The following is a 14048-nucleotide window of genomic DNA, read 5'->3' on the forward strand; positions in this document are numbered from 1 at the left end:
TATATTTTGTTATTTCTTTTACTTCTTATATCTACTAGTACTAGTCTTAGACTTGCAAGCCAAAAGCAAATCGGCGTGTCTTAATTATTATCCATACATGATATTAAATGATATTATATATATGCATGGGTGTATTAATTATTGAAGCTGCTTAATTAATCAGAGATGATCTCTTCGATCTGTGCATCATGCATTGTTAAGTACTAGTACTTAATTAAATCTTTCATATATGTGCTTTATTTATTTGCTAGCTAGTGATTATATATATATATATAGTCAAGACATGATGATTGGGAATTAGCTTAAGATCAAATCCATTGTGCGTGTGGAAGAGCATGCATGATAAAACGTACGTATAATTAGCTGGTAGTCATGCATGCTCATGATGTATAAACATGAAAATTACCCAGCTGACCAAAAGCATGTTTAAAAATTCAAACCTACCTAGCTAATCACTTGGAAAATGATCTCTTTGTTAGAATACTTTTTTAAACAATCCAAATCCAAAGTTTTAGAATTTCAAGATCACCCAAATTACGCACTAATAATTAATGGTTTTGAGATTATAATGGGTAATCGATCGAAACAATTTCGTCATAGTCGTGATATTCTTGGATATTTGAACATGACGACTTTCAAGGCGCAGCTAGCCTGCATGGCGCATGTTCATGAACATATATTAAGATACAAGGCCGGCTGAACCACACGAATACTTTAACCCAATTACATGAAGCAAAATAAACCCTTAATTTGGTTATGATTGAATAATAGATTTATAATCTAATTATATATATATATATATATATAAAAGATTAGATTAGGTACGTTGAGTGGTGCAATGAGTTAAGGAACAAGCTGAAAGCAAATTAATGTCTTAGACTCTTATAGACAAAAAGAAACCCTATGAGAAGAAAATGAGTAGTGAAGGTAAAAAAGAGTCAATTGACACATTGATAACTTGACAATTAGTGGTTATAATCAAACTTGTTCAGCTTTTGCACATAGAAAAACTTTAAAAGATCATCATGGAGTTGTCGGTATGAGTACTATATTTCAAATATATATATAATTTATAACGGAAATCATGTGGTCCATATATATATAATATATATATATATATAATAGTCTTTAATAAGAGTAGATAGTTACCCCATCTAACACTCATAAGGCCCACCCCTAAAACATGGGGGGAAAAGCCTAATTTTGCTAAGCTCCCCACAAAAAAAATAAGATCTTTCTGTCAACTCTTGAATATCTTCAGCCCCAAAAAGTTAGACAGGATAGAGCACTTGGCTCACAATAACGAAGTGCTGCTTCCATTAATGTTGATTTACGTAAAATTAATTTAAATTGATCATTATATGAACATAGATTGATATTTTACGGCCTGGACCCTCTGATGATCAACTAATCTGGCCATTCGATCAGCTAGCTGCTAGCTAGCAGCTAGCCAAGGTAGCTAGAATATTGATCTCCATTAATATTGTTTACAAAAAAAAAAAATCACCAAGCTGAATGCTCGATCATAAGCATGTTTATGCTGGTTTGTGATATATATGAGCTAAGATTTGCATGTCTCTTAAAGAAAGAACAGTAGCTAGCTAGGTACAAATTTAGAAACGTCCACAGATCTGGTTTCGATATATCATGATAATGCATATTCTTTCTCTAGTAGATGTGACAGGTCGCAATCATGTTCATCATGGAAAAGGAATAACTTACAACAAAGAGAATTTCACCTATTCTGGTAATTAATGATCGTGTGAGAGGGGAATTAGACGAATTTGATATATATATTTGTAGAAGCACGTTGAAGGACGGGTTTTTTTTTTTATTCAAGTGTCTGTGCTTTTTCACCCCTTTTCCTGCTTTGCTTTTCCTCGTGATTTTCTCCTATACATACAAAAAATAAATAAATAAACCTATGAAAGGTATGCAACAGGAAATTGACGGACGAAAATCATGAAAGCAGACATCCATTCATCATGATCATCTTCGTTGACACCAAGGAATTTGACAACCTTAAGCAACGGTTGAGTGGAGGGAATTAGGATATTAGGCCGCCTATATATTCTCGACTCAGATACAAATGTTTAATTATAATAAGATATATTAATTTTGCACACATGTTTGTTAGAGAGAGAGAGATCATGAGATCAGGGCTATTTGGTGAAGGGTGTTTACATATTAAATTTGGATGGAAGAAATGATGTGTGTTTTCTTTACATCATTAGGTCTTGCCTTAACTTGCCATATTATTATTAACCCTCTACCCCTAATCATCTCTCTTTTTCTTGCTATGGTTTCGTTGTTAATTAATTTATTATATCTTTGCCAGAATTATGCCACCATCAAGTACGTACTGATCTATATATGTGCAAATTGCTTTCCTTGTACATTTTTCTTAGAAAAATTATTTACATCAACCTATTATTGACTGCATCCTCAACACACTGAGGTGTGTTGAGTTAAAAAAAAAAAAAAGAAGAACAACCACGTACGGTGTGTGGAGAGTGCCAGCTGATGTATAGTCGGGCTTTTTTTTTTAACCTAATATTTGATCTAGCTATTTATATTGTTAGATATTGATCTTAGGTGATCCTTTAATTTCATGCTGTTTATATGATCAACTAGTCGACTGGGTGTATTATTACGAATACCATACAATTAATGCATGGGACAGTCCAAAAGCATGCATGCATACACCCAATGAAGAGAAAAATTGTTGTTGTGATTGCTTATACGTACTAATAAAGAGTTTTATAATTATTATATGCTTAATGGTTATCGATTTCTTCAGGGTCAGTATTGTATCTGAATACTTAATCAGTAAGATTTTATTATAATCTAAAGAAAAGTGATTGAGCTGAGAGTAGTGGTTTAATAAAGGTTTTGGAAGCTACCAAAGCATACTCATGAGATCAGTGGTCCTCTTTATATAAGTAAACCCCACGTTTTGTTTCCAGCACATGTACCCTCTCAAAAGAAATCTTTTTCACTATAAAAAAATTATTTATTTGTGACTAAATATTTCTTGTGAACATAATTATTTCTTGTTAAAATTAATTTATTTTCATTACAAATAATCATTATCATCTCAAATAATCTATCACAATCTCTCTCTACATTGCCGCATCATACACGTATATTAGCCAAATGGAGCGAAATAAGTCTACTTTTCTAAATGGAGAAGCAATATAAGGAAGCTAGCACTCAAACTCAATGCTGAGGTCCGCATTTGAGGGGGCTGAGGAGCCGTACAAGATGGGCCATCACTGCTGCAGCAAACAGAAAGTCAAGAGAGGGTTATGGTCTCCTGAAGAAGATGAGAAGCTCATCAAACACATAACCACCTTTGGCCATGGTTCATGGAGTTCAGTTCCAAAGCTTGCCGGTATATATGCATCGTTTCTTCCAATTTATTTTCTAATTTGAAGCTCATAATTCTTTTTTTATGAATCCTTTTCAAATGGGTTTGCTTCTTGAACTTCAGGCTTGGAGAGGTGTGGAAAGAGTTGCAGGTTAAGATGGATAAACTATCTGAGACCAGATCTGAAAAGGGGTTCATTTTCTGCACAAGAGGAGAGGGTCATCGTTGATATTCATAGGATTCTTGGCAACAGATGGGCTCAGATAGCAAAGCATTTGCCCGGAAGAACAGACAATGAGGTCAAGAACTTTTGGAACTCTTGCGTTAAGAAGAAGCTCATTGCCCAAGGGTTAGATCCCAACACTCACAATCTCCTTCCTTCTCATAAAGCTAACAACAATGGATGCAACTTGTCTCATCCCAAACCCACTTCAGTTTTCTTTGTAAATTCACCTGTGAAGGATGCAGCTTCCTGCATGGACATGAACATACCGTTCTCGACATTACTTTCTCTTCTTCCAAATGATCCTAATATCTCCAGCTCTCATTTCTCCCATGATGGTCCAAACATACCAATATATGAACAGAAAAACCCTAATATCTTCTGGACGACCGAAGAACAAAATCCAAACACCAGCTTCATGGATTTCTCAATGGTCAGGTTCCCAATTTCCTCTCCTCCCTCACATCCATCTGGGTTCGGAATTGTTGAAGAGGACTGCCTCTGGAGTAGTAGCCAGCTTCAACCTATTGAGCTCGACAGACAGGATGATCATCATGATGAAATGTTGCAGCCAGAGCAGCAAGTCAAGAAGCCACAGCAAGAGATCATCAAGGCTATTGAAGTGGAAATTGATCGAAAGGCTGATATAATATTGACTAGGGAGCAGAACAATATGGATTCTTCATTTGAGAGCTCTAACTTTGGTTTTGATTTTGTGGAGTCCGCAGTAACGCCCAGTGATATGTATTGTAACTCATATGATCATGGGGATGAATTTGCATGGGAATATTGCTAGGTGACTTAGCAGCTCCTAGCTCTAATTCCCTCCTATTACCTATATATGTATATGTATATATATATATGGAGCTCTAACTTTGGTTTTGATCATCATGAAATCAATTTGCATGGGATTGTTCCTCCCTTCCCTATCTCCATGTCTCCCCACACGATCTCCTTCCATTTAGAGGATTGTATTTTTTCTCTTTTTTTGTGGAGTTTATTAATTTGTTTTGTTTGATCCGACAGCTCAAAAAAGCATTTTTTTTTTCTTTTTTCTTTTGTTTCAAAAAGGTACACTTCTTGGTAATCATGAGTGGCTTGCTCCCTAAGCTCTGATCTCTCTTCCTGATATAGATTCGACCGAGCTAGACAATTTAAATTATTGAATGAAAAATTAAAAACGAGAGCAGCTTGGCATGGGGAAAAGTGAAAACTATATGGAAAATAATTTATCCTGTTCTTTTGTCTTATAAGAATATATATAATATAAATATATGTATGATAAAATCCCAATATATCTTGCTAAAGGAAGCTTGTGAAAAAAGGGTAACATTTTCAAATCAAATCACAGTACAAAGCTTATCACACCCTAATATCGATTTGGGATCTTGGAATTCACTTGAAGTCCATCATTAAAAATTAATTTATTTCCCGTGAATTTTAATTTTTTTTAAACATGATCTTAAGATTATAAATAATATTATCTCTCATATAATATTAGGCCAGCCTGATGGATGTAAAATCATGAACCAATAAGCAGCTCATGTCTTGTACGTACGTACAAACTTTGGAATTCTCGATCCAAGGGGTATATATAAATTACATATCATCATTAATTGATTGACAATATAATATATAGTAGTATTACTAGTATCTTCATCCTAGGGTCAACTTAATTAAATCTCCTCACTCTGATCTGTGTTTTTTGTTTTTGGGAAGGCTGGAGTTGAGGGAATTCAAGTTGTTAACCTTTCACCTCAATATAATTGATTGATACTTTTTATCTAAGTGACACTCATTTTTTTTTAAAAAAAAAAAAATGATCCAGCTATATATATATATTAGTTAGTGCCTCACTTTCCTTGTCTCTTCTGTTTATAGTATATATTACGCAATTGACTTATAATGTAACATCACTCTTCAGATCAATTCATACTAAGTACGTACGGCTTTCCTCTTGTTTCACGTGGAAAGGGGAGAAATGCTTGGAGTCCCCATTTTGGCTCTAGCGCGCATTTCTCTCGATATCGTTTATTTATTTATTTTTAATAATTAAAAAAATATTTTTTAATAAAATTATAAATTTTTTTATTTTTTTAAATATTTAAAAACATTAAAAAAATATTAAAAAAATTCTTGTTATATACAAACAGTTTAGTGCCTCAAATCCTGTATCGACGTTGATATAATTTTTTATTATTAAAAAATAAAATAAAATGAAAAAAATTTTGAAAATAAAATAAAATATTTTATCTCACAAAAATTATTTTTATATTAATTTATATTATTTCATTAAACGAAAACTTTACATATTAAAATCAGTACGTGATTTGATGTCCGAACTCACTTATAAAAAAGATTTTTCCTAAAACCAAAAAAAGCAATATTTAGCATTGGCGATAGGCAGCGTCGGGAGCCACTATCATGGCTCTAGGCACTGCCCGTTGAAAGGGAAATGGTTGTGGTAGCTAAACTCATCATAGTTTCACGTACACCACATGACACAGGCACTATATATGGATTGGTGCACGGAATGATGTTACATGGTTGGCTTAACTATTAACCAGTCAAGATTGACGTGACATGACACATCAATACCTATCTAAAAATAAATTTAGGATGCTGCTAAACTCACCCAGAAGTATCAAACAGTCAAAATGTTTTTAAATATTTAAAAAATTATAAATTTATTAAAAAATACTTTCTTAGCTATCAAGTTAAAAAAAAAAAACAATCAATCAATAGTTTTTGCCATGTTAGCACTAAATTACATCAATTACCTATTATAGTCAGTAGCATAAAAGACACTCTGCAATTATCTATGATATAAGATTTGATTTGTAAAAAAAGTTTAATATTAAATTTTTATATAATTAAATTTTGACATGTCATTAGTGAATAGTATATCATCCATACTTCAAATTACCGACAGCTTGTATCTGTGATTTTTCATTGTAATAATAAGGCACATCAACAATTAAACCCCTAATTAAAGAAAATGTTAACCGATCGATGAGCATATAAAAGTAATTTACCAATTTTAAATCGATATAATAAACACTTTTAGTTTTATACATTTATATAAATTCAAATTTTGTTTTGTGTTAATTAAAAACTAGCGAAATAAACTAGATGCACACAAAAGATTGCTTGCATAAAAAGATGGACAAAACAATATTCTATCTTTTTTCTTTTTTAATCTTCCAACTTTCCTTTAGATGGTTTTATAAGAATTCATGATAAATGCACCTTTTAAAAAAAAATGTTCAGAAAAAAAACATAACGGCAAACCTTTTAGTATGGTTTATAATATTTAATTTTAGAGAAATTCTATTTATAAATTGGCGTGGATAACATAGTAAAATTTAAATTTTACATATTAAACTTTATTATTTAACTAATATGAATAGTATATTTATAAAATATCTCTTAATTTTATTCAATTTATTTCTTATAAGTTAAATTGAAAACTAAGTTATTTTATAAATAGAATTGTCCGGTTTGGATTCAGAATTAATCTCAACTCATCTCATCTAATTATTACAATTTTATTAAATTTTCATACAAAATATAATAAATAATTATACTTTCATCTCAATTTATCTCATTTCAACTCACTATCTAAATCTCACCTTAGGTGCAGTTCGGATTGTGAGATGAGATGAGATGTTTTAGATGAAAGTTAAAAGATGAATAAAATATTATTAGAATATTATTTTTTAATATTATTATTATTTTGAGATTTAAAAAAGTTGAATTGTTTATTATAAGTCCTCGTTTGGAAAAATTGTAATGATGAGATAAAATATTTTCACAATTCAAACGGGGCCATATAATAAACAAAAGTAGTGTTATATAACATCCACTATAGTGGTGCACACAATGCACACACTATAATCTACTAATTTCTTCTCTCTAAATAGATGGTTAGGATGATGCCACATAGGATGTACAAAGTGACTGCTCTCAAACAGTGGGTTCTCCTAAGATTATTTCAATAAACAATTCAACTTTTTTAAATCTATAAAATAATAATAATAATATTAAAAATAATATTTTATTTAATTTTTAATTTTCATCTCAATTCATTTAATCTCAACCAAATATACAAACGGTACCTAAATATCACACGGACACGGACACGGGCACGGGCACGTTCTGCTTCAAATCCTTATAGAAATTAGAATAGGATCTTAATTTGTGCGAACCCGCTGAAAAAAGCAGAGCCTTTCCGGAAAAAAGAACAACTCAAGTCTTCGAGCTTGGATCATTCCGTCGCCTCTGTAAAGTCAGGTTACGATTATTGCCTTCTCCTCGGTTTCGACGCCGACCACTAATTCATTCTTAATGGATTATATAAAATTTAATTTTTTATGAAATTTAAAAAAAATAATTAAATATAACCTATCTAAGAGCACTTTTATTAGATTAGCTAAAAATTAAATTTAATGAAAATTTAACTATTAAACCATAAAATATATCACATTAGAATAGCTATATTCCAAATATAACTATAGTAACTTCTCAAATTATTTCCAAATTTAAAAGAAACTGTTTATTCATTAAATCTATTTTATATCATTTATTTCTCTCTTCCGAGGTCTTCATCAATGTATTTCTAATTTTTATTTTTAATCCATAATTTAATTAGAATATAATTACTAATTAATATATAATATTATGAATAGTAAAATATGATAAAATAAAATAATTTCATAATTAAAAAAATTAAAATATTTTTAAAATTGATATATTAATTTGAGTTAGTGATATATTAATTTAATAAGAATATGATTATTAATTAATATATAATAGGTAGAATAGTAAAATATGATAAAATAAAATAAATTAATAATTAAAAAATTAAATATTTTTGAAATTATTAGTTATTCATTACTATATAATAAATAAATGTATAATCTAATGTAGAGATTTGATGTGAATAATTAAAATCAAATTTATCTTATATTATTTTATTATTATATAATGAAAAAATAGTTATTCCCATGTGGAGATTTATGTAAATGGAATAGTTAAAAGTCAAATTTCTCTTATATTCATAAAAATGTTATTTAACTTTAGCTAATCCAATAAGAGCACTCTCATTGGATTAGCTAAAAGCTAAATCCAATGAAAATTTAACTATTAAGCCATAAAATGTATCACTTTAGAATAGTCATATTCCAAATATTTGGAATATAGATACAGTAACTTTTAAAGTAATTTCTAAATTTGGAAGATACAGTAACTTTGTCCATTGGCCATCTGATTTCGTGTGATTGTGTTATCCATTGAATATTTTTCTAAAATATGATAAAATAAAATAAATTAATAATTAAAAAATTAAATATTTTTTAATTATTAATTAATTATTACTATATAATGAATAAATGGATAATCCAATATGGAAATTTGATATGAATAGCTAAAGTTAAATTCATCTTATATTATTTTATTGTTATATAATGAAAAATAACTATTCTAATGTGGAGATTTATGTGAATGAAATAGCCAAAAGTCAAATTCATCTTATATTCATAAAAAATGTACTTTAACTTTGACTAATCCAATGAGAATGTTTTATATCTAATATTCAATTTTTTATAATACTATCTCTACATTTAAAAAATACTATTTATATTTGTATAAATATTTAATTTATTTCTCTCTAGTTTTTACTCTTTATTAATTTTTTTTTATCTATTTTTTACTTTTTATTTTATTTGAAATGAATAAAATATATTAAAAATATAATATTTAAATGATGTAAAGAAAAATTAGATAAGGTTACGTATGATATATTATAAAAATTTGTAAAATAAAAAAATTAGTGATTTATATTAAACGGATGAAGAATCAATTGACTGCTCTTACTTTATTCGGCTCTATGTCGACACACCCAGCAGCTTTCTCCTGTTTCCTCTCTAGCACTAGATCACTACCAGGCAAAATCTATGCCACAAGGTACTCTCCTCTTCATTTACCTTGATGGGTTTAGCAATATAATTTTGAAATCCAGGTTTGTTTTGGTTAATGTTATTAATTTTGGGTTCATGTACCTCTTCTTCGTCGGCTTCTGCTAAAAAATCAGCCCAAACGTCCACACGGCCGGGTATGACCTAAGAGTTTTGGGTATGTCTCTTAGAAGAGCTCTATGTCTGCACTTGTTTAATTGGTTATGCTACGAAAGTCTTGCATATCAACGAATGTGTTTAATTTTCCAAATTTTGTTCAATTTGCACTTGTTAAAATCTTGAATAGCATTGATGCTGTGAGCTCGGTTGGGGTGGATTAGCTACAGTTTGATAAATTAATGTAATGGCATTCATGCATTGAGGGAGTGCTCTTCATTGCAGTGATAAAGAGAGCTTGTAGGCTGTATTTTGAATCGTTTTGCTCGTTGAGAAAATTAGACTTATTAAATTGTTTGTTATAATATTGAGTCATATAATTATGAAAAAATAATATTGAACCTGTTGATGTCGTATTTCGTGGGCCTGGGTGACTCGGCACTGGTAGTGCTGTAACCTGCACAATAAAGAAGGGGAACCTCGGGGTCCGTTGCACTTCCGATGCTTAAGTTAGTTTTGATATAGGAGATGAAGAGAAAATAATAATGAAGATGAGTGTAGAAGTTAACCTCCTTGTTGGTTGCAGGTGGTATCTACTTATACTTGCCGACTTGGTCTCCATGGTAGTGGGGTATTGTGTTGTAGGAGATCGTATATTCATGCCGCCTAGTACTCGCCTATGCCGTTTGCTCGCCGAGCTATAAAGTATTTAGGTTCGCTGTGTGTAGCCTGAGCTTTGGGTTGCATTTATCGTCTATACTTGAATGTGGTGAACCTTCTTTCCTAACTTTCTACTAGTTCATTAATGCTTGATGTGAACTGCCCTGAATATTCCTGTGTTGCATTGAATGCAACATTCATTTTTCCTTAAATTTTCATGTATCTTCTGACTGGGTTTCTGATGTGAATATGGCCCGACCCGGATCTCATACCCAGGTTCCGACCCAAGTCTTCCCAGTATATTCGGCCTTGCCCAGATCCCATATTTGGGCTCTAACTTGGGCCTTACTTCTAGCCCGTCCCAAGGAATTTACTCCCTTCACAGAGCCATATCTACATCTTTTGTCTATCTTTCGAATAGTGAAAAATGAAAATTTGTGAGAAATTGATGGCGTAATTTGGATTGGTATTGATGCTGTATGGAAAGATCCTAGACTTTATTATTTAGAATCTAGAGTAGGGATTTCACTCCAGGTTGAGAAGCTTTTAACTTGCCAGGGTATATAGTTTATGTTGAGTTGATTGGTCCCATCTAATACAAACTTATAAAACTCTCAGTGGAACTTAACGGAAACTCGTTGAAGCTTCAAGAGACATAAACTCAACAAAGGGTTCATTATTACTTGATTGTGGGTTAGGCATGTACGGTAATAGTTACTGTTGAAATTGTTTGACAAGTTCTAGGAATAAAAATATTCTAACTACGTAACTTTATTTTTTGTTAAGTAAGAAGATATTTTATTGATATAAAGATAGACATAGTCTAAGTACACAGGAGGTATACATGTGATTACACCTATTTAGAAAGTAAAAATAGTTACAAGGAAATCATAGAAACTGATACCATTTAAATCTATAGCAATGGTCCACATAAATAAAATCTTTCAGAAAAAACTCTTAAAATCTTCCAAGGAGCGCTTCAATCCTCGAAATTTGTTAAGGGATTGCTACTAATAAAACTTAAGCATAATGTAGTGCATAAGAAGATTAGATTACCTCATGTTAGAAGTAGAAATCATCTAGAATATGACTTTTGTTGTGAACATAAATAATGGTCTCTACTGGTTTATATTAACTAGGATAATCATTTGATGGCATCCCTGGAGGGTAAATCTGGAGGCTTCTGAAGGGATATTATAGAATGGAAAACACTACTATGTCCACTCTATTTGACACCTCTATTTGACTGTTGGTTTTTTTTATTTTTTTATTTTTTTTTACTTAGTGATTAAGGAAGTGATTTTAAATGTATTGATGTATTTTTTTATTTTTTAAATGTATTTAAATATATTAAAAAATGTGAAAAGAAAAAAAAAATAAAAACAGAAAACTATTTTACAACCCAGCGGTCAAAATGGGGGCGGCAGAGTAGCCGCACCCTTATAGAATATGTATTGACATAAGGAGCTCTATGATGGAGTTCTTCATTCTAACTAATGTGGGGGGGAACGTGGTAGAGAAACAAGTGAATTTAAGGAGGAAATTGTTTGGTATTTAGTGCTTCTCTTTTCATAGATCCAAGTTTTAGTTTCTATTTATCTGATATATTTTATTTTGATATTTACTAGCTCAATTTTAGAAATTCTATAATGTATAATTTTATGAGAAGTTAGGTAAATAAATCTTAAGCTGATCATGTTTGGGGTCCGACAATGGTCTAGAGAGAGATATATCCAAGTCTGATAATCAGAGATAAGTTTAAAATTAAATAAGTGCAAATTGAACAAAATTTGGAAATTTTGGATAAGTTTGAGCTTTAAAGTGGGATTTATAGACAGCCAATATCATATATATATAAGTATAAGATCAAAGGGAAAAGTTGTAATTTCTTCCCCAGAAGCTAGAGAGGATATTGAAGGATAGGGTTCCTTCCCCAGAAGAGATATTGTAACGTCCCAATGGAAGGCTCAAACCACATGATCTATATTCCAAAAAAACTAGTCAATGATACAATTGGAGCTCCATTGGAACTTTATAAAGAGCAAGAACTTCTCTTTTCCAAGCAATGTGAGATTTTATACACCACCCACCCTTACTCATATCATATGGGGTATCACAATCTACCGTGATTATGGATACTTTCGATACTTATTAGAGGCATAGTTAGAGATACTTTCGATAGATTGTTTGATGAGTTTATCGTGATTATGGGTGATAGCGCATCTACACCTACACCTACACCAAGGCCTCCTCTAGAAGTCGGGGCTGGGGAAAAAGCGTAGGTTGGTGTGGGCCCAAAGCCTCTCACAAAACATCCAACTAGTCTGTCAATCTACAAAGGCAAAGTCAGAGGTAGACCAATATTTGGCAGGGAATCTTCTCCCATATACAGAAGGGTTTGATATATTAACTTGGTTGAAAATCAATGTCGTGGGCCCAAAGCCTCTCACAAAACATCCAACTAGTCTGTCAATCTACAAAGGCAAAGTCAGAGGTAGACCAATATTTGGCAGGGAATCTTCTCCCATATACGGAAGGGTTTGATATATTAACTTGGTTGAAAATCAATGTCGTGAAGTATCCTGTTCTTGGAGAGATAGCCCACAGTATTTTAGTCATCCATATTAGCACTGTAGCCTCAAAGTCGGCCTTTAGTACCTGAGTGCGCATATTGGATCCATTCCGGAATTCTTTGTCCCCTACCACTATGGATGCATTGATTTGAATGTAGAATTAGATCAAAGACACTCAAATTCATATTTTGGATGTTATTGACTTTAATGAGACCAACGAGGAGAATGGTGGTAATCAACCTGGATCTGGTAATCGTTGATTTCATTTTATTATTTTGATTTATATTCATTTCATCGATATTAATTTCAAATTTAATTATTGTAGTCATTCATGATACGACGTCTACCTCCGTTGCAGTATGACTTCATCATATTGGACCCCGACCCACCATTGCCATTTGCCATAGGTTTGTATATACTACAATTTGTATTGTCCCTTAATTTTTTTTTTTGTATTTATATAATTTTTTGTATCTAATTGTTTTTATAATCTTACTATAATATAGTCATATGCGCACTTCAAGCCTCAATCCTAATTCCAAGCCGAAATTCAAATGATATATTATCAATGTCGCATCTTGATCCTCATCTCATCTTGGTTAGTCAGATTTTAATTTGTAATTTTTTAATTTGTTTTTTGTTTATAATTCTAATTTATATTCCTATTCAATTGTTAATGTTTCAGATTTTATAATCTCACGACTCACAGCAGGCAGTACTAAATTCTATTTCCACCCTTGGCCACCCGCCCCAAATGTCAAATTTAAAGTTTAAAGCTTCTCATTGTCACTTTTATTATTTATGTTCAATTGTATTTATATTTTACATATTCAATTCTTTGTAATGCTGATACAATCACAATGTCCCTTTTATGTTTGTAATTCTATAATTATTCTCTCTTAATTTGTATTGTTGTAATAGTTTAGTTATTATAGTTTTATTATAAATTCTATTATTGTAAATTGTAATAGCTTAGGAGTTAGGAGTATTATACTATTAGTAATACTTCTTTAATCTTTTTTCTCTTAATTTGTATTTTTTTATTGTAAATTCAATTTACTGTTATTTAAAAAATTATACATTTTTTTTATTGTTGGGTCCAAAATGGCCCATAAACACTTTTGGCCCATTTCAATGCTTTGGGCCCATAA

General features: G+C 31.1%; 1 protein-coding gene and 1 long non-coding RNA gene across 4 annotated transcripts; both read left to right on the plus strand.

Annotated features, from left to right (window-relative positions):
- The first annotated feature begins 3238 nt into the window (after positions 1-3238).
- LOC108993912 (transcription factor MYB46-like) lies at positions 3239-4441 on the plus strand. The gene is made up of 2 exons (XM_018968965.2): positions 3239-3394; positions 3494-4441. The coding sequence occupies exons 1-2, from the start codon at positions 3265-3267 to the stop codon at positions 4387-4389; spliced, it is 1026 nt and encodes a 341-aa protein (XP_018824510.2). The 5' UTR covers positions 3239-3264; the 3' UTR covers positions 4390-4441.
- A 5031-nt stretch (positions 4442-9472) lies between these two features.
- On the plus strand, positions 9473-13800 carry LOC118347914. Of its 3 annotated transcripts, XR_004801100.1 has the most exons (6): positions 9473-9557; positions 9685-9725; positions 10251-10433; positions 13223-13304; positions 13404-13495; positions 13583-13800. It is a non-coding gene; the product is annotated as an uncharacterized LOC118347914 (long non-coding RNA). The 3 variants fall into 3 exon arrangements; XR_004801099.1 differs by lacking the exon at positions 10251-10433; XR_004801101.1 differs by lacking the exons at positions 9685-9725; positions 10251-10433.
- The last annotated feature ends 248 nt before the right edge of the window (positions 13801-14048 follow it).

This window comes from Juglans regia, chromosome 3 (genome assembly GCF_001411555.2).
Source record: "Juglans regia cultivar Chandler chromosome 3, Walnut 2.0, whole genome shotgun sequence".
In the NCBI taxonomy this organism is placed as follows: Eukaryota; Viridiplantae; Streptophyta; class Magnoliopsida; order Fagales; family Juglandaceae; genus Juglans; species Juglans regia.

Coding starts and splice junctions, on each gene's coding strand:
- LOC108993912 (XM_018968965.2), top strand. CDS start 3,265: ATGGGCCATCACTGCTGCAGCAAACAGAAAGTCAAGAGAGGGTTATGG. Junction 3,395..3,493: donor TTCAGTTCCAAAGCTTGCCG/GTATATATGCAT, acceptor CTTGAACTTCAG/GCTTGGAGAGGTGTGGAAAG.